Source organism: Malania oleifera, chromosome 7 (genome assembly GCF_029873635.1).
Source record: "Malania oleifera isolate guangnan ecotype guangnan chromosome 7, ASM2987363v1, whole genome shotgun sequence".
NCBI classification, from domain to species: Eukaryota; Viridiplantae; Streptophyta; class Magnoliopsida; order Santalales; family Ximeniaceae; genus Malania; species Malania oleifera.
In genome coordinates, this window is record NC_080423.1 from 51,360,716 (window position 1) to 51,379,947 (window position 19,232).

General features: G+C 34.5%; 1 protein-coding gene across 1 annotated transcript in view; it reads right to left on the reverse strand.

The window, feature by feature from the left end:
* LOC131159914 (probable LRR receptor-like serine/threonine-protein kinase At1g56140) overlaps positions 1-19,232 on the reverse strand; it is a 135,881-nt gene that overhangs the window by 2,065 nt on the left and 114,584 nt on the right. Inside the window, exons 17-21 of the mRNA XM_058115141.1 lie at positions 2,801-3,183; positions 2,431-2,626; positions 2,142-2,312; positions 946-1,064; positions 433-643 (exon numbers count right to left, since the gene is read on the reverse strand). Of these exons, the coding sequence (XP_057971124.1) occupies positions 433-643; positions 946-1,064; positions 2,142-2,312; positions 2,431-2,626; positions 2,801-3,183 (1,080 nt within the window). The remainder of the gene's footprint in view (positions 1-432; positions 644-945; positions 1,065-2,141; positions 2,313-2,430; positions 2,627-2,800; positions 3,184-19,232) is intronic.

A 19,232-nucleotide genomic window follows, 5' to 3' on the forward strand; every position in this document is an offset into this window, starting at 1 on the left:
CGAAAGTATGAGTAGGGAAACGCGATCCAAGTTCTCCTTATTTTTCCCCACAAGGGGTTCTGGAAAAAAAAAATAAAGCATCTGATATTTTGCAAAAGTAATCACAGGATTAGACACACATAATATCGAAAAATAATTTTATTGATAATGCTAAAGATATTCATGAATTGTTGAAAATGCACAAGACAATCATTTCATATCTGTCTGTTTGTCGGTATCTAGTAAGACAGCAAAGAGCATAAGTAATAAAAATAAATAAATGAATCAATTTTCAAACCACCAGGCAATGGAATGCAAGGAAAATATCCATTTTCCTTCCTTTTTTACCCTTTTGGTTTCCCTTCTCAGAAACTAATGAAACAGAGGACAAAAATGACAGATAGCCTTAAAATCTTCCATGGTTCCAAGAATTTTATTTTAAATTTCTCGTACCAAAGAGTGCTTGATCAAGGCTTTTGTTCTCAAGAAATTCATAAACTAGAAGCCGTTTCTGTCCTTCAATGCAGCATCCATACAATTTCACAAGGTTTCGATGTTGCACTGCAGATATGGTTGCAATCTCTGTTATAAATTGATTCTTTCCTTGGCTAGATGCCACCAAGAGCTGCTTGACAGCTACTGGCCTCCCGTCAGTAAGTGTGCCCTAGGAAAACAATTATGAATCAGTTAATTGGAACTTTCTCAATCCTTACTTTGAGAGGATGCATCCAAAATCACTTCTTGGGCTGCTCAATGGTTTGGTCCTGAGACATTCTTGACAGAGGTCCCAATTTCAAACCATAGGAAGAGGTGGAGAGGTGGAAATCAATCCCAATGTGTAGCTCGAGCCCAATGACCCTCTCAATAAACCCAAAGAAAGAGGCCCCTAAGAAAATCAATCTTTAACTGTAGTTCTAGTAGATTGAACTATGCATTTGAAATATTTTGATAAAGCATGCAGCTTACCTTGTAAACAGGTCCAAATCCCCCTTCTCCTAACTTGTTTTCTGGACTGAAGTCCTGTGTTGCAGTTCTCAAGTCAGCATAGCTAAAAGTGTTTTGTTTGGGGTCTATTCCAAGAAGCTCTGCAAATTCATTAGAAACAAGGATTCATAGTTATCATCTAGAATGGGATACCATGAAATTTTTGCAATGCATATAAGAACACCTTGGATTGTGGAAACCTTACATGATGCAAGCTAGGAAGCACCGAAACCAACATGAGACACAGAAACAACACAGTACTAATTTTGAATAAAAAAAAAAAAAATGAGGATACAACACTGCAGGGATATATTAATTAATATAAAAATATATATATTTAGGAATGTTTTCCCTTTTAGATGACAAATATTGTGGTAGTTTTCATTTAAAATGAAATATAAGCACCATTTATGCAAAATTATCAATTAAACATTTTACAAACTACACTTATACAATCATCAACTACATTCATATATTAGAGTATTGGTCCAACAACAAAAAAGCAACTCAAGGGCATGGCTGATGATGGGCAATGGGCATGGATCATCAAGAGAAAGAGAGAAAGAAGGTTAAAAGAAAAATGATTAACAGAGAGTAGCAAACTGGAGATAGCTTTAGAGAAAGGGGGGAATTCTGAGGGCTAGGAGGTTCAACGGTGCTCAACAAGGCTAAAGTCCAAGCACTCCAATGTCAAACCTCTCGACTCTTAATCTTTTGATTTCTCATTTTTCTTTTTATTTTTTTTTGGATTCTGTTAACAGAAATAAAGAGAACAACAAAGCAGTGTTTCGATAAAATAAGTTTCCTGGAGGTGTCCTTGGCCATGTTAACAGGTGCTGGTAAGTGTCCAAAAATAAAAATAAAATAATTAATTTTATGCAAGATGCCACACTTTTTTTTTTTCTTCACAGCTAAATGCATAAAGGAACTAGGGTTTTAAATAGATGCCACACTTTTTTTTTTCTTCACAGCTAAATGCATAAAGGAACTAGGGTTTTAAATAGATGCCACACTTTTTTTTTTCTTCACAGCTAAATGCATAAAGGAACTAGGGTTTTTAATGGGAATTCCTAGGACATATTTTTTTTCTCAAACAGGGAGCCTATGTTTTACAATTTATTAGAAAAAAATAATAATAAAAAAAAAAAAAAAGGCAGCCCGGTCAAGGTCTTTCTCACCTTCTTCATTATCTGCATCTGACCCTTTTATTCTCATGTAAACCACCAACAGAATCAATATGATGCTCGCGACCCCCACAGCAACTGAAACACCAACAATCCACCCAGTCTTGCTTTTCTTTGTTGGGGGAGTATTTATAGGTGGAAGCCCACTAACACTTGGCTCGAAATCTGAGTAAATTAAACTCATAATGAATGGTAGGTAGCAGTAGAAAAGCAACCCCAAAAAAATAAATCAATCTGATATGAAAATAAAAATCTACTGGCCATTATTGTAAGATACTTTTACCTGAGACAACACTAAGAGCTGAAATGGATGGTCCATAGTAACCTTGCACAGGTATGCAGCATGTACCCTTGCCAGCCCAAAACAGGTGAATTTCCAGATAGTTCTCTGATACAAAAACATTAAAAGTCTTCGGAATTGCCCTTTCAACTCCACCTGCCTCCTTGGATATTTCGAAGTCTTTCTGTCGCAGATGACCCTGGAGAATCATTGAAAAAAATGTTATTATATTTACACACACACACCTACACCTCTCGAACTTAATAACATAATGTTGAAATTCTTAGAGGAAAATTTTCCACAAAAAGGAAGGCACGAGCATTTTTATATTTTTATATTTAATTTTCGAACTTAAATACCACAGCATTCTGACCTGAATATAAATGTCAAAAACACGCCTTCCTAGACTTTTCGAAGACCGCGATTCCCTATCTTTGAAAGCAGTTTCTGCAAACAGCAACCTCACAGTGTAAGCTCCGTTCTGAAGACCAAGGCCATAGTATCTGAGTGATCCAGGGGATATCCTCGAAGTCTGGAAAAGCTCAGGAGTGCTGGTTGCAACAGCTTGGGCCAAGCTGTTTTGCACATATGTAGGATTACTGTTGTCAGCAAACAATTCCACATTGCTAACTCCCCATTTTTCTGTACTTGTTACGTAGTATGAAGCTGGGCCAAGGGTTGAGTTTTCAGCCTCATATACAAGGCCATCAGCAGGTCTCATCTCATTACCACCACATTTGATGGAGAAATTAGCATCTGTGATATAAAAATAAATAACAAGTGATGCAAATCATAGCACAACTTCAAAGAACTAGTCCAAGTGCTAATTGAACCGGTTACGAGAACACGAGTAAGGAAATTTAAAGCTATACTCAACAAACTGATTCAAGAGGTATGAATTCAAGCAAATTCGTGGAAGGCCATTGAGCATGACCCACATGAGTATCAAAGATTCATCAACATGATTGAAACTCTAGAAAAAATTTGACTAATGCTAAGTTTCAATTGGCATGTTTAAATTGGGTCTGATTGTAAGGCTTGCATACCAATTAATATCCTTTTGACTTTTATGGGCATGTATGGCTAATAACACAACCATTTAAAGCTCCTCACTTTCCTTTTCTATTCTAGGCATGTGATCAGCCAATTAAAAGGTTGATTGTCTTTTTTTCTTTTAGGCAAATAAGAGTTATTTTTTTACCAGATTTTAGTCTTAAATAGGATAATTATTTTAGAAATTTTCCTTGTAATGGCCAACCTATAAATAGGCTTCTAAGCAATGAAAAGCGGCAGATCATTTTTCAGTAAATTGTGAGAGTATTTTCTCTGTGATTCTTTAAAGAATTATTCAAATTTATCGGGATTTCCCGTGGCGTTCACCAACGACTTATCAAACAGTTTTCCACCGCCGTTTGTGGCATCTTCCTTATACCGAGGTTCTTGTTTGTCGTAAACAACAGGTCGAGGTCTATCATTCAATTCTAAATGTAGAACGATCTTGGGTTCCTTTTTCGTTGTCGGATCTCATTATTTTGGCGGGATTTGCATCATTTGGTATCAGAGCACAAGTTCTAGTTGAGGTTTGCCTATCCCTTAAAACCTTTCTTTTGTTTCTTTATTCTGTGTTCTTGTAGTTTCCAAATTTGGTTCACATACCCTAGTTTAGCTGAATTTCCTTTACCCCATTCCACTTGTATTTTGTTTGTTCTAGTTTATTTTGAAATCTTATTCTATTATTGTCAAAAGTTAGTTGCTAATCATTAAAAAAAAAAAAGGAAAAAAAATTGATTGTTTTCATTCATTTTTTTGGGTTCCAATAAGTCTGGAAATCACCTCACCCCAAAATCAAATATTTTTTTTTTCAGTGAAAGTTTTGCTATTTTGTGCTTTCGAAAATCTAATCAGTCATATTCCTTGTATTCCTCCTATCTGAAATTCCTTGATAAGTTATTGGTGAATTGTTGCTGGAAATTACGTATTTTTTGAGTGAAATACGAGTGTAGACACGTAAGGGAGAGAATTGTGAGGTCCTTTTTTTTTTTTCTTTTTAACTTTGCCCCACAGCAATCATGCCTCACAACAATGCTAAAAGTGTTACCGAAGATGCTACAGAACTGGCTGATCTGAAAGTGTTTATGGAGGCCATGATGAGTGAGATGAGGCATGTGATGAGGTTGGAACTGGAGCAGGTTCACGAACGGATAGATCAAATGGAGAATACATGTGAGAAGTAGCCACAAAACGCCCCTAATGTGCGTAGAAAGGAAAAAGTTCAATCGAGAGGAGTGAGGATTGAAGATGAAGAGCCTTACGGGGCTGGTTTTGATGAAGAAGATGATCGGGATTCTATTGTTAGTATTAGGAGACATTGAGGGCAATTTAGAGAACCTCGGAATTGGGAAGATAACAACTTGGGTAGTATTAAGATGAAGATTCCGTCATTTCAAGGTAGATCCGACCCTGAAGCATACCTTGAGTGGGAGAAGAAAATGGATTTTGTATTTGACTGCCATAACTATTCTGAAACAAAGAAGGTAAAATTAGCTGTGATTGAATTTTCTGACCATGCTATTACTTGGTGGGATCAACTTGTTATAAACAGGAGGCAGAATAGAGAACGACCAATAGAGACATGGGAGGAGATGAAAACAGTGATGAGAAAGCGGTTCGTTCCAAGTTACTACTACCAAGAGTTGTACAAAAAGCTACAAGGTCTTAGGCAGGGAAGTCGGAGCATAGAGGATTACTACAAGGAGATGGAGATTGCTATGATCCGGGCTAATGTAGAGGAAGACTGAGAAGTTACAATGTCTAAGTTTTTATTTGGATTAAACCGGGAAATCCAAGATAAGGTAGACATGCAGCATTATGTGGAGTTGGAAGATATGGTGCACATGGCCATCAAAGTGGAGCAACAACTCAAGAAGGGGGTGTGTCTCGTGCAGCCCATAATTTTGGTTCTACCTCTTGGAAACCAAGTTATACCAAGTAGATGGATAAGTCACAAACGTCCAAAGCCGAGCCCAAGTCCGCGAACACCCGCCACGTTCCTCAAGGTAAAACTGACACTTCTACCTCGAGGAATCGTGACATTAAATGTTTTAATTGTCAAGGCAGGGGACACATAGCAAGTCAATGTCCAAACAAGCAAGTTATGGTGTTGCAAGCCAATGGTGAAATTGTGACCGGCAATGAAGATTCCGACACCGATGACATGTTACCATTGGAGGAAGTTTTCAAGGAGGAATATTTAGCCCCTGATGCATTGACATTGGTGGCAAGGAGAGCATTGAGCTTGCAAGCAAAAGAGTTGATGAAGTGCAGCGGGAGAACATCTTTCACACTAGGTTCTATGTCAAAGACAAGGTATGTAATGAGATTATTGACAGTGGTAGTTGTACTAATGTTGCAAGCACAATTATGGTGGAAAAATTGGGACTACCCGTGTTGAAGCACCCTAGACCGTACAAGTTGCAATGGTTGAATGATAGTGGTGAGACAAGGGTGAACAAGCAGGTGTTAGTTGCATTTTGAATCGGTAAATATGAAGATGAAGTGTTGTGTGATGTAGTACCAATGCAAGTTGGACACTTATTGCTAAGGCGTCCATGGCAGTTTGATAGGCGTGTGAAGCATGATGGCTTTACGAACAAATACTCCTTTGTACTTAATCAACATCAATCACTTTTGTATCATTAAGTCCGCAGCAAGTATATGAGGATCAAGTGAGATTGCAAAAAGAGAGTGATCAAAAGAAAGAGAGTGAACAAAATAAAAGGAGTGAAAATCAGAGAGAGGCTGAGAAAAATGAGAGAGAAAAAAAAAAATCAAAATTCGGCCATTGAGGGCAAATCGGAGAGAAAACAAAAAAAATTTCTATGCAAAAGTGAGTGAAATTAAGTGAGCAATGTTTTCAAATCAGCCGATGATTGTACTTTTGTACAAAGAGGCATGTTTAAATACTAACGAACATGACCTTGCTTTGCCTAGTTCTGTTGTTTCTCTTTTGCATGAGTATGAGGATGTCTTTCCTGAGGAAACACCATATGGGTTACCTCCAATCGAGGGATTGAACATCAAATTGATTTTGCACCCGGTGCGACAATTCCAAACCGGCCAGCCTATAGGAGCAATCCCAAGGAGACAAAGGAGCTTCAACGATAGGTAAGTGAGTTGTTGGAAAAAGGGCACGTGAGGGAGAGCATAAGTCCATGCGTCGTTCTGGTTTTACTTGTACCTAAGAAGGATGGGACGTGGAGTATGTGCGTTGATTGCCGGGCCATCAACAACATAACAGTAAAGTATCGTCATCCTGTTCCTCGCTTAGATGATATGTTAGACAAACTGCATGGTTCTTGTGTATTTTCTAAGATTGATTTAAAGAGTGGTTATCATCGGATTAGAATAAAAGAAGGAGATGAATGGAAAACTGCCTTTAAAACAAAGTATGGTTTGTATGAATGGTTAGTCATGCCTTTTGGATTGACTAATGCCCCGAGCACCTTTATGAGACTTATGAATCATGTTTTGCATGCATTTATAGGCAAATTTGTAGTTGTCTACTTTGATGATATACTCATTTATAGCAAAAACGTGGACGATCATGTAGTACATTTGAAATATGTTTTAGATGTGCTTAGGAAAGAAAAGTTGTTTGCAAATCTGAAGAAGTGTACTTTTTACACCGATAAGCTTGTATTTATGGGATTTGTTGTTAGTGCACAAGGTATACAGGTTGATGAAGAGAAGGTACGTGCAATCTAAGAGTGGTTGAGTCCCAAAAGTGTAGGTAATGTTCGTAGTTTTCATGGAATTGCTAGTTTCTACCAGCGGTTCGTGAAGGACTTTAGTAGCATAGCCGCACCACTTACCGAAGTGATCAAGAAGAACGTTGGATTTAGATGGGGAGAAGAACAAGAGAAGGCGTTCCAATTAATTAAAGAGAAGCTGACCAATGCCCCCTTATTGTCTTTACATAACTTTTCGAAAACCTTTGAGATTGAATGTGCTGCTTCAGGTATTGGTATAGGTGCAGTTCTTATGCAAGAAGGACGACCAATTGCTTACTTCAACAAGAAACTAAGTGGGGCAGCCTTAAACTACCCAACTTATGATAAGGAGTTGTATGCAATGGTTCGAGCTTTAATGATGTGGCAACACTGCCTATGGCCTAAGGAATTCGTGATTCACACCGATCATAAGTCCTTGAAACACTTGAAGGGACAACACAAGCTAAACAAAAGGCATGCGCGTTGGGTGGAGTTCATTGAGATGTTTCCATACGTCATCCGGTATAAGCAAGGTAAGGAGAATGTGGTCGCTGATGCACTTTCTTGCAGGTATTCATTACTCTCCACACTTGATGCAAAATTGATTGGTTTTGAGCACATTAAAAACTTATACGCTGATGACCACGAATTCTGTGAGGCATACCGGGCTTGTGAGAAAACCGCTTGTGGTAAGTTCTTTACGCTTGATGGATTCCTGTTTCAAGAGAATAAGTTATGCGTATGTAATTGTTCCTTTAGAGAGTTGTTAGTGTAGGAATCTCATGGTAGGGGATTAATGAGACATTTTTGAGTTGCAAAGACTTTAGCTATTTTGCAGGAACACTTCTATTGGCCTCACGTGAAAAGAGATGTTGAGAGAATTTGTGGTAGATGTGTCACATATAGGCAAGCTAAATCCAGAGTGAGGTCCAATAGTTTGTATACCCCTTTACCAATTCCTAGTGAGCCTTGGATTGATATTTCAATGGACTTTGTGTTAGGATTTCCTAGCACTAAATGTGGGAGAGATTCAATTTTTGTGGTTGTGGATAGATTTTCTAAGATGGCACACTTTATTCCATGTCACAAAACGGACGATGCCTCACCTGTTGCTGATTTGTTCTTTAGAGAGATTGTGAGATTACATGGCATGCGTAGAACAATTGTTTCAGATAGAGATGCTAAGTTCTTGAGCTATTTTTGGAAGACGTTGTGGTGTAAGCTAAGTACTAAGTTATTGTTTTCTACTACTTGTCATCCACAAATAGATGGTCAAAATGAAGTAGTAAATAGGACTTTGTCTACTTTATTGAGGGCAATCATTAAAAAGAACATCAAAACATGGGAAGAATGTTTACCACATGTTGACTTTGCTTATAACAAATCTGTTCATTCTGCTACTAAATTTTCACCATTTGAAATTGTGTATGGATTTAATCCTTTAACTCCATTGGACTTATCTTCTTTACCTTTGACTAAGCATGTTAATTTAGATGGTAAAAAGAAAGCTGACTTTGTCAAGAAGATTCATGAGAAAGCACGACTAAACATTGAGCGAAGAACGAAGCAGTATGCAAAACAAACCTGTAAGCCAACAAGGGGCGTCACACGCTACTTTTTGAACCCGGAGATTAGGTTTGGCTGCATATGAGAAAAGAGAGATTTCCGATGCAAAGACATTCCAAATTGCTTCTAAGAGGAGATGGACCTTTCCAAGTCCTAGAGTGTATCAATGACAACGCTTATAAGCTAGATTTACTTGGTGAGTACAATGTAAGTGTTACTTTTAATGTTACTAATTTGAGTTCTTTTGATGTAGGTGATGATTTGAGGAAAAATCCTTTTCAAGATGAGGGGAATGATGCAAATCATATCACAACTTCAAAGGAACTAGTCCAAGTGCCAATTAGGCCGATTACGAGAGCACGAGCAAGGAAATTTAAAGCTGCACTCAACGGACTGATTCAAGAGGCATGGACTCAAGAAAATTCATGGAGGCCCTTTGAGCATGATCCATGTGAGCAACAAAGATTCATCAACATGATTGAAACTCTAGAAGAATCTAGCCAAGGCTAAGTTTAAATTAGCATGTTTAAACTGGGTCTGATTGTAAGGCTTACACGCCATTTAATTTCCTTTTGACTTTTATGGGCGTGTATGGCTAATAACACAACCATTTAAAGCTCCCCACTTTCCTTTTCTATTTTAGGCATGTGATCAGCTAATTAAAGGATTGATTGTCTTTTTTTTCTTTTAAGCAAGTAAGAGTTATTTCTTTACAAGATTTTAGCCTTAAATAGGATAATTATTTTAGGAATTTTCCTTGTAATGGCCAGCCTATAAATAGGCTTCTAAGCAATGAAAAGCGGCAAATCATTATTTAGTAAATTGTGAAAGTATTTTCTCTGCAGTTCTTTGAAGAACTATTCGGACTTATCGGGATTTCCCGTGGCGTTCCCCAACAACTTATCAAACGGTTTTCCACCACCGTTTGTGGCGTCTTCCTCATACCGAGATTCTTGTTTCGTAATAAACAATGGGTTGTGGTCTATACCAAGGTTCTTATTTGTCGTAAACAACGGGTCGAGGTCTATCATTCAATTCTGAATGTACAAGGCATCAAACATTACAAGGCATTCCATGTCTCCCTTCCTTCTCCCCCCCACCCAAAAAGGGTGCAAGTTCATAACATAATTAAAACTTATCCCTACTATAACAAAAGTAATAGACATTTCACATCTCCAATAAAACCTCCTGAAGCATATAACATTCAACTCATCTACTCATAAATCTCTCTCTTCTTTGCCTCATCATGTGGTTTCTAAAAGTAAATTTAAAGAAAATTGAAAAGCATGAAAGAAAGTAAAATGGAGAAGTTCATGCAATTATAAAATACTTGAGCATGAAAAAGAAATTATTAGATAGAAATGGGTATCAAGGGCTTTCATTGAATTCTGAGGGGAAGCTTCTTTGTTTAACATCCTAGGTTGGGTAGTGGTCAAGATAGAAAATTTCCTTTGGTTGGGAGTAGGTAAGAAGGGGGCTTATTCATTTTTTGCATGGATATAGTTAGAGGATGTCTCTCACCTTTTTTATTCATTGTTCTTTTGCTTGGAATTCGTGGAGCTTTCTTTCTGAGCTGTTTGGACAACTATGGGTCTGTCCAAATTCAGTGGAAGATATGTTGACAATTTCTTTCGCTGGATGTGGGAAAGGTAAGAATGATAAAAGGCTGTAGGTTGTGTGGAATTTTTCTAAAAAGAAACAGTAGGGGTCAGTGAGATTTATTTGGGACAGGATTTGATGCTTGGCTTCTCTTTGGGCTTAAAGTGCATGCTATTGTTTTCAAGATGCTGTCAGAAGCTGGAATGCTTTATTAAGATTATGCAGTTTTTTGTTCATTTTTGTTTTTTGTTTGAGGACAACTTGTTTCTCCTTCGGCTTTCAGTAAAATTTCTTTCTCTATCAAAAAATTTAAAAAAAAATTTTAAAAATAAAAGTGAGGAGGGATTATTTGGTCAGTTGGGAAAGTGTGAAGATTGTTTGGGTTATGATAAGTTGATCTAAGAATGCTGCTTTGATAGGTAAATGGTTATGGTGATTTCCCTTAGAGGTGATGCCCATTGGCAAAATCTGGCCTGTAGGAGAATGGCTAGGAAGTGGGAAAGCAGATTAAATATGAGATACCTTGGAGGTTTATTTTTGAAAATTTGTTCTCTTTTGCTTTAGTTTGAGGTATAAATTAGGAGATGACCTTCAAATTCATTTTATGGGAGGGTGTTTGGGCAGATCATGTTTCATTTCCTATTACTTTCCCTCGATTATTTTTTCTTTCCATGGTCCACAATATCCATATTTCTTCTTTCATCTTAATTGCTGGTTATTGGGTATCTTAGGTTTTCCATTTTCAAAGGAATCTTAAGGCCTGTTTGGTATCGTTGTTGTTTTCTATTTTCAATTTCAGTTTTGGCACAGAAAAGAAACAGATTATAAAAATACATTTATTTATGTTGTCAATTTTCTATTTTTGTTGTCAATTTTCTACTGTATGCAAACAAATTGAAAACCAAATTTTATGGTTTTCAATTGTTTTGGCACCCTGTTGCCAAAAAATTTAATATCTGGAAATAGTTCCTTTTAATTAAATCATTCATTTTATACATTTTGAAATAAAAATAAAAATAAATGATAATATATATTTAAATATAATTGAAATGAAAATATAAATAAATTTTAAAAAATAATAATATATCCAATTACAAAATATTTTTACTATTTTTTAGTTGCCATGTCCAATAAAATAAAATTTTTATAATAAAGTAAATTTTGAAAGTATAACAATTAAGTAAAATAAGTAAGTAATTTTTTATTATTATAGAATTTTCTAATGAGTATTATTTTGCAATTTTATTATTTTAAACACACATTTATAATATTATTTGATTTAAAGATAAAAAGTAATTTTTTTAAAATTAAGTTCTTAATTTATTTTAGTTTTATAAATATTAACCAAACAAATTGCTAGTTTTTGATTTTTAGTTTCTGTTTCTAGTTTTTGGTTTTAATTTCTGTAATTTTTTATACTGATATCAAATGGCCCCTGAATGATTGGGCGATTGAAGAGCTTCCAACTTTGCTTTCTTTGTTGGATGTTTTTTCGGTCCTTCTAATAGGAGGGATGCTCTCATGTGGATTTTGGATGCTTAAAGGATGTTTTCTTGCAATTCTTTTTTTAATCATTTGATTGGCTCTTCCAAGTCTTTTCCTTTTCATTTTAGTATTTGGAAGGCATGAGTTCCCTCTAAGAATTTAAGGCATTTATTTGGCTAGCAATTCTTAATAGAGTTAACACCATCACTCTGTTATTAGGAGATCCTATACAGCTCCCTTGATGTGTGTTTTATATTGTGAAAGTTATGAGATTGCTTCTTATCCCATCCTTTAGCATTATTCTATTGTTTAGGGATTGTGGACTAGATTATTTCAAGAGAGTTGGGTTTGTCCAAAATTAGGGGAAGGGTTTCCACTTATTTGTTTCAAAGTGGAAAAACTAGAAAATTTAATACAGCGCTAGGTCATCTCTTTATTTATAATACATGTCATGGACATCACAATGACCATCATATGCTCTCTAACTCGTTCTCATTAACATACGGCAATAACCCGAAACAACATGTAATTACTCGTAAAAATAAACCATAGATATCATATACTCCTAGCTTGTTACAAAAAGATTTAGCCCTAGCACCTCCAAAAACCTTAGTAAACAAATAAGCTAGTTGGTATATTGGACTTCATATGAGTTATTGCAATGCGTTTCTACATAAGTTTCTCCAAACAAAATGACAATCAACTTCAATGTGTTTTGTCCTCTTCTAACTTGGATTGGAGGCAAAATGAATACTAGCTTGATTTTCATTTATCAACTCCTTAAGTTGGGATAATGTAGTTGAAGTTAAAAGAATAGGGGATAGGATCATTAAAATTATGATAGCTTTAGGCCTAGAGATAGTGAACGTCATTAGTGCATATGCTCCCCAAACAGGCTTAGCAGATTATCTTAGAAGACAATTTTGGGCAAATATGGATAGTATTTTACAAAGGGATACCAACGTCTAAAAGACATTCATAAGAGCTGATTTGAATGGTCACATTGAAAAGGATAATATAGGATATGAGAGGATACATTGAGGCTATAGATAGGGACATAAAAATAAGGCCAGTGATACAATCTTAGATTTTGCCATGTCATACAATTTGGTTATATTGAATACTTGTTTTATAAAAAGAGAAGAACACTTAATAACTTTCAAGAGTGGGTATAATAAAAGCCAAATAGATTTCTTCTTAACTAGGAACGAGGATCGTCTATATTGTAAGGATTGTAAAGTTATCCCAAATGAAAGTTTTGCTACACAACATAAAGTCTTAGTATTAAATATTCATATTAAAAAATGGAAGAGAAGGAGTAACATAAATCAACACAAGAGAACAAGATGGTGGAACTTAAAAGGGAGATACTATAGTAAAATTCAAAGATAAAATGATCATAGAGTGTGATTGGATAGTAAGGGAAGGTAGATGCAAATACTATTTGGAATAAGATGGTTAATTCTATCAGAGGAATAGCAAAAAAGGTTTTAGGTGAGTCCAAAAGAAGATACTTGGGTAGTAAAGAAAGTTTGTGGTGGGATCAAGAAGTCCAAAAGGCCATTAAGACAAAAAAGAAATTGGTTTAAAATACGACAAAAATGTAAAAGTATAGAAAATATTGAAAAATATAAAGAAGTGAGAAAAGATGTAAAAAGGAAAAAAAAAAAAAACTATTAGTGAAGCTAAATATAGAGCTTATGATACTTTAGTTACTAAACTAGATACGAATGAAGAAGAAAGACATTTATAAACTTGCTAGAGTTAGAGAAAAAAAAAAGCAAAGATTTAGGTGATGTAAAATGTAAAAAGGACGAGAATGATAATGCCTTAATTAGAGAAGAAGACATAAAAGAAAGGTGGCATAGATAATTTGATAAGTTGTTTAATGACAACCAAAATAAAATATTGAACTTGAAAGTGACAAATAAGGAGAAGACTAAAAATAAGAGATTTAATTCACAAAATTAGAGGTCTCAAATTTAAGATGGCATTAAAAAAGATGAAAAGGGAAAAATCTACAGCACCAGATAAAATACCAATTGAAGTTTAGAAATATTTAAGGGATATAGGAAATATTTGGTTAACTAATCTATTTAACACTATTATAAAAACCAAGAAAATCAGAAGGATGAAGGAAAAGTACGTTAATACCTTTGAACAAAAACAAAGGCAATATTCAAAATTGTAATAACTATCGTGGAATTAAGATTATAAATCATACAATGAAATTATAGGAAATGAAAATTAAACATAAAATAAAAACTAAAAATGAAAATTTCAGGAAATCAATTTGATTTTATACTTGAGAGATCAACAACAAAAGGTATTTATCTGTTAAGAAGTTTAATGGAAAAGTTTAAGGAAAAGAAGAGGGACTTGTATACGGTTTTTATTGACCTAGAGAAAGCATATGATAAAATACCTAGGGAAGTTCTTTGGTGGGTGTAAGAAAAGAAGGGGGTTTGCAGTAGATATACTAAGGTCATTAAGGATATGTATGATAGAGTAGTGACCAACATTATGACTGTATGAAGGGAATATAGAGATTTTTCAATCACAACAGGTATACAACAAGGTTCTATTTTGAGTCCTTATCTTTTTACTATAGTAATTGATGAACTTACTAGGAATATCCAAAATAAGATCCCTTGATATATGTTGTTTGCAAATGATATCATGTTGATTGATGATAGTAAGAGTCGAGTGGAATCTAAGCTAGAACTTTGGAGAGCCATACTAGAGTATGAAGGGTTTAGGATAAGCCTATAAGGCAAAATATATAAAACGTAATTTTAGTAATGTAAGGAGTAGCAATGGAGAGAAGATTAAACTTGATAATCAAGAGGATAATAGCACTAATAGATTTAGATATCTTGGATCTATTATGCAAGCTGAAGGGGAAATTAAAGAAGATGTAATATATAGAATTAAAATGGGTTAGGTAAAATGGAGGAGTGCGTCAGGTGTGTTGTATGATTGTAGAGTATCCTTACAATTAAAAGTTTTATAAGATGGCTATAAGGCCAACTATTTTTTATGGTTCATAATGTTGGGCAACTAAGAAACAACATTTACAAAATATAAAAGTTGTTGAAATGCAAGTGTTAAGGTGGTTGAGTGCTTTAACATTAAAAGCTAAAGTAAAAAACAAGCATATACACAATAATTTATGTATAGCACTGGTTGAAAACAAGATAAAGGAGGGGCGACTTATATTATTTGGGCATTTGAAACGCAGACCTAGTAGAGCACCTGTGAGGAGGAATGAGTTAGTTATTGTTTCTAGCATAAAATAGGGTAGGGATAGACCTATAATAACTTGGAATGAGGCAGTAAAGATTTAATAGCTCTTAATCTAATAAAGGAAAACACTCTTGATCGTGTGAATTGGCGAAAAAAGATTCACGTAGCTAACCCTACCTAGTGGGACTTAGGCTTGTTGTTATTGTTGTTGTTGTTGTTGTTTTGTTGTAACTCCTTAAGATGGGAAATATGGAAAACCAAGTTCTTCAGCATGTTTTCAGCCATACCAATTCACATGCAATATGGACTATGGCCCTATAATCAAATTTGACACTTGACCAGACAACCATAGTTTGTTTCAATCTTTTGTCAACCGCTATCTCAACCCAATTTATCTATATATCCCTAAAAACAAGTCAGACACTCATATTGATACAAGCAAGTCTAACACTCATATTGATACAAGTGAGCTCTCCCAGGCACAATTTGAGGCAATGTAAGATACATATGACATCTCATTAACTTGTTCAAGGAGAATCATGAAACTATTTTATTGCTTGTTGCCAAAGATATGTGATCAGGGACTTTGAGGCGATTTATGGTCTATTTAGTGACATTTATATTTTATGTTTCTTTTATTTTTGTTTTTATATAGTAAAAAATATATTATGACTTTGTATTTGATTACATTGCTAGTTTTCTATTTCTGTTAGTTTTCAGCTAATTCTGAAAAACTAAAAATCAAATTTATGGTTTTCAATTTTTTTGACAACTTTTTACAATACTTTAATATCCATAATTAACTTCTTAGATTAAATAATTCATTTTATACATAATTTTTAAATAAAACTAAAATTAATGGTCATGGAAATTTAAAATATAATTAAAATAAAAATACTTATAAATTTTCTAAAAATGTGAAAAAAGATAATAAAGTCATTAAAAAATATTTTTTTTATTATTTTAATTGTAATGTACAATAAGATTGCTCTTGTAGCACAAAAAAGTTAGGCTTGAAACATAATAATTAAGCAAAATAATAATAATAAATTTTTTATTATAATTTTGTTTAATTTGTATTCTTTTGTATTTTTATTATTTTCATCATATTTTTTAGGTGTTACTTGATTCAGGTACAAAAATGTGTATTTGTTGAGTTCTACCAAGTTTTTTTTTAAATTTGTTTTAATTTTAGAAATATTAACAAGCTTGCTAGTTTTTTGTTTTTAGTTTTTGTTTATGGTTTTTAATTTTTGCTTCTAGTTTCATTTTCATATTTTTTGATTGTGATACTAAACAACCCCTTAGCTTTCCAACAAGTCTTCAGTAAAAAAGTCACCTAAATCTAGCATTAATTTCCTACTAGGATCCATAAGTGTAGTGACCCGAAGAATAATTGTATTTAAATAATAACGAGGGAGAGAAATGGGAACAAGTATCACGAAGCATTCGTCGACGACATTGCATTTTGGATAAAATGACCTAAAAGATTTTCCACAGGGCCTTGTCAACAAGTGCATAACAGGACCTCGTCGACGAAGCTATGACTTGTCAACGAGAAAATACCAAGAAACAGATTTGGGCTACTCTAAATTTCGTCGACGAAGGGTAAGATTCGTCGACGAATTTACTGAAGAACTCATCGGCGAGGTGACGTGTCTCATCGATGAATCTGGTCCTATAAGTAGTGAAAACTTGGATTTTTTATCTCATTTTCGGATTCCTCTCTCTCTCTCTCTCTCCTTTCTCTCTCTCTCTCTCTCTCTCTCTCTCTCTCTCTCTCTCTCTCTCTCTCTCTCTTTCTCTACGTCCTTCTCTCACTTCTCTCTTCGTTTCCAGGCCTGTTTCTTGTCGGATCGAAGATCTGAGGCTACCACGATGCTCCCGGAGAAGTTCTTTGCAAGTTTGCTGGAGCTAATCGTTGGAAAAGTTGGGTTGGATTTCGTCCCAATCTCAGGGTAAGGCATTTTATTCAGTTTTTGCCCTTCCCTCAATTATAAGAAATGTTGTAGGTAAGAAAATAATGATATTTTGTTCTAGGGAATTGTGTTTTCAGAATGTTGAGTTAAGAACCCTGCGGGTATTAGAGCCAGAATTTTATTGGGGCTTTTCAAAGTTAAGGTAAAGGAAATATGCTATGCTACGGTTTTAAAAGTATTAACAGAGTTTTCATAGATACATATATACCAATTATTATGCAGTTTCTATAGAATGAATGTTTTAATGTTGTGTGGCCTGAGTAGATATTTATCTGATGTGGATTTATATAGATTTTATTCAGTTCATTATATCATAGTTTACACAGAATGTTATGTTTTCCTGAACACCATAACACACAGTAAAAACAGAATATACAGTTATAGCATCGAGATGCTACAGTTACTCAGATTTTACAGTACAGAATTATAGCATATAGTTATTTTGGGAACATAATGAAAATAGCAAAGGTATATATAGATGTACTTATATAATATCAGATCCCTATGGAGTTATTACAGACAGATACCATTTACAGAGCACGGTACCGTTGCTATATATAGATAAAGTGCAACCACATATCTTAGACAGTGTGTGGGTACCGTCTAACCGTGCTCGGAGAGGATGCAGCTCCCCAGTACACTGGGTAGAGGGGGCCTATTAGACGAGGTAGCAACCAGTTCTGAGCTTAGGAGTGGATGCAGTTTGGCCGAGCTGAGGTAGTGTAGAGTATGATGACTTACTTGGAGGGCCGACCAGGTTAAGTCCGGCCTACGGGCCGCACAACCCTGTCATGAGGGGTCAAATCATGACATACAAAGTCCCAGGGAAAAGAACACAGTTATATATATGTATACAGATTTATAGTTTTTATTGTATGTAGTAAATTATAGCAGTATGAATGATAGAAAACTCAGATGATACAAATTTTTTAAACTTTTATATATATAAGTTTTATTGATTTTCCATATCATGCAGTTTTAAATATTATTATTATAATTTTATGACTCGGTCGCCACACACTAGTAATAGCATATTTCCACTTACTGAGCGTCGATTCACCCCATTACTTTACCATTTTTCAGGTGAGCCAGTTAGGCAAGCAGATTAGGCTTGCAGATAGAGATCACTTGGTCACCCTAGTGATAGGGTAAGTTTTGTGTAGGGTTTTGTATTTTGAGTAGTTGACACTGGGAAGAGAAATGTATTATGTAGCTATGGTTGAAAATACTGAATTCTGGTATTATATATACATGTATATGTGGATATGTGTTTTATGTTTTTTCGCTGCATAGGGGTGCCCATTACATGCAGGTATTGGAGTAACATAAAAAATAAAAATAAAATAAAAAAATGGTGAAAATTTGAGGTTGTTACGATAAGTGTGTCACAATTGGATGATCTAGATACTTCTATGCCCAAGAAGTATTTTGCTAGTCCTAAATCACTAGTTTGAAACCTTGTTAATGTTTCAAAGCTTGCATACCCAAAATATCATCGCCAGTAATAACAATATTATCCAAATACACAAGAAGCAAAATCCTCTCAGCAATACAGTAGTAGAATAAAGAGTGATCTACCGCACATCTTCAACGATCAAACTCAAGCACTACTACTGTAAACCCATCAAACCATGCTCTAAAAGACTCCTTCAGTCCATATAAGGAGTTTTTGGGATAATAAAATTGCCAATATAGTTTGATTTTCCAGTCTTGTAATCCTACCAAGGAAAAAAATCAGTTTTAGAGAAGTTAAGGTGGTGATCTCTTGTTTGAAAGAAGCTTGGGCCACTGTTGTAAAGACCCGGAAATTTAAAAGGATTAAATTATTTGTAAAAAAAATATAATAAATAAAATAATAGATAAATAAATAAAAGGAATAGTGTGGAAAAAATTAAATTAAGATAAATTAAATAATTAGTTAAATAATAATTATTAATTAAACATTATTAAATTGGATTTATTAAATAAATAAATATGATATATATATATATATACAAATATAAATAAGGGTTAGAGTTATATATATATATATATATATATATAATATTAATATAATAATAATAATAATAATAATAATAAAGCAAATGGGTAAGATTGCATTTAATGCAATCTGTAGATCAGATTTCCCATTTGGAAATCTGATCTCTTTGAACCTCTCGCC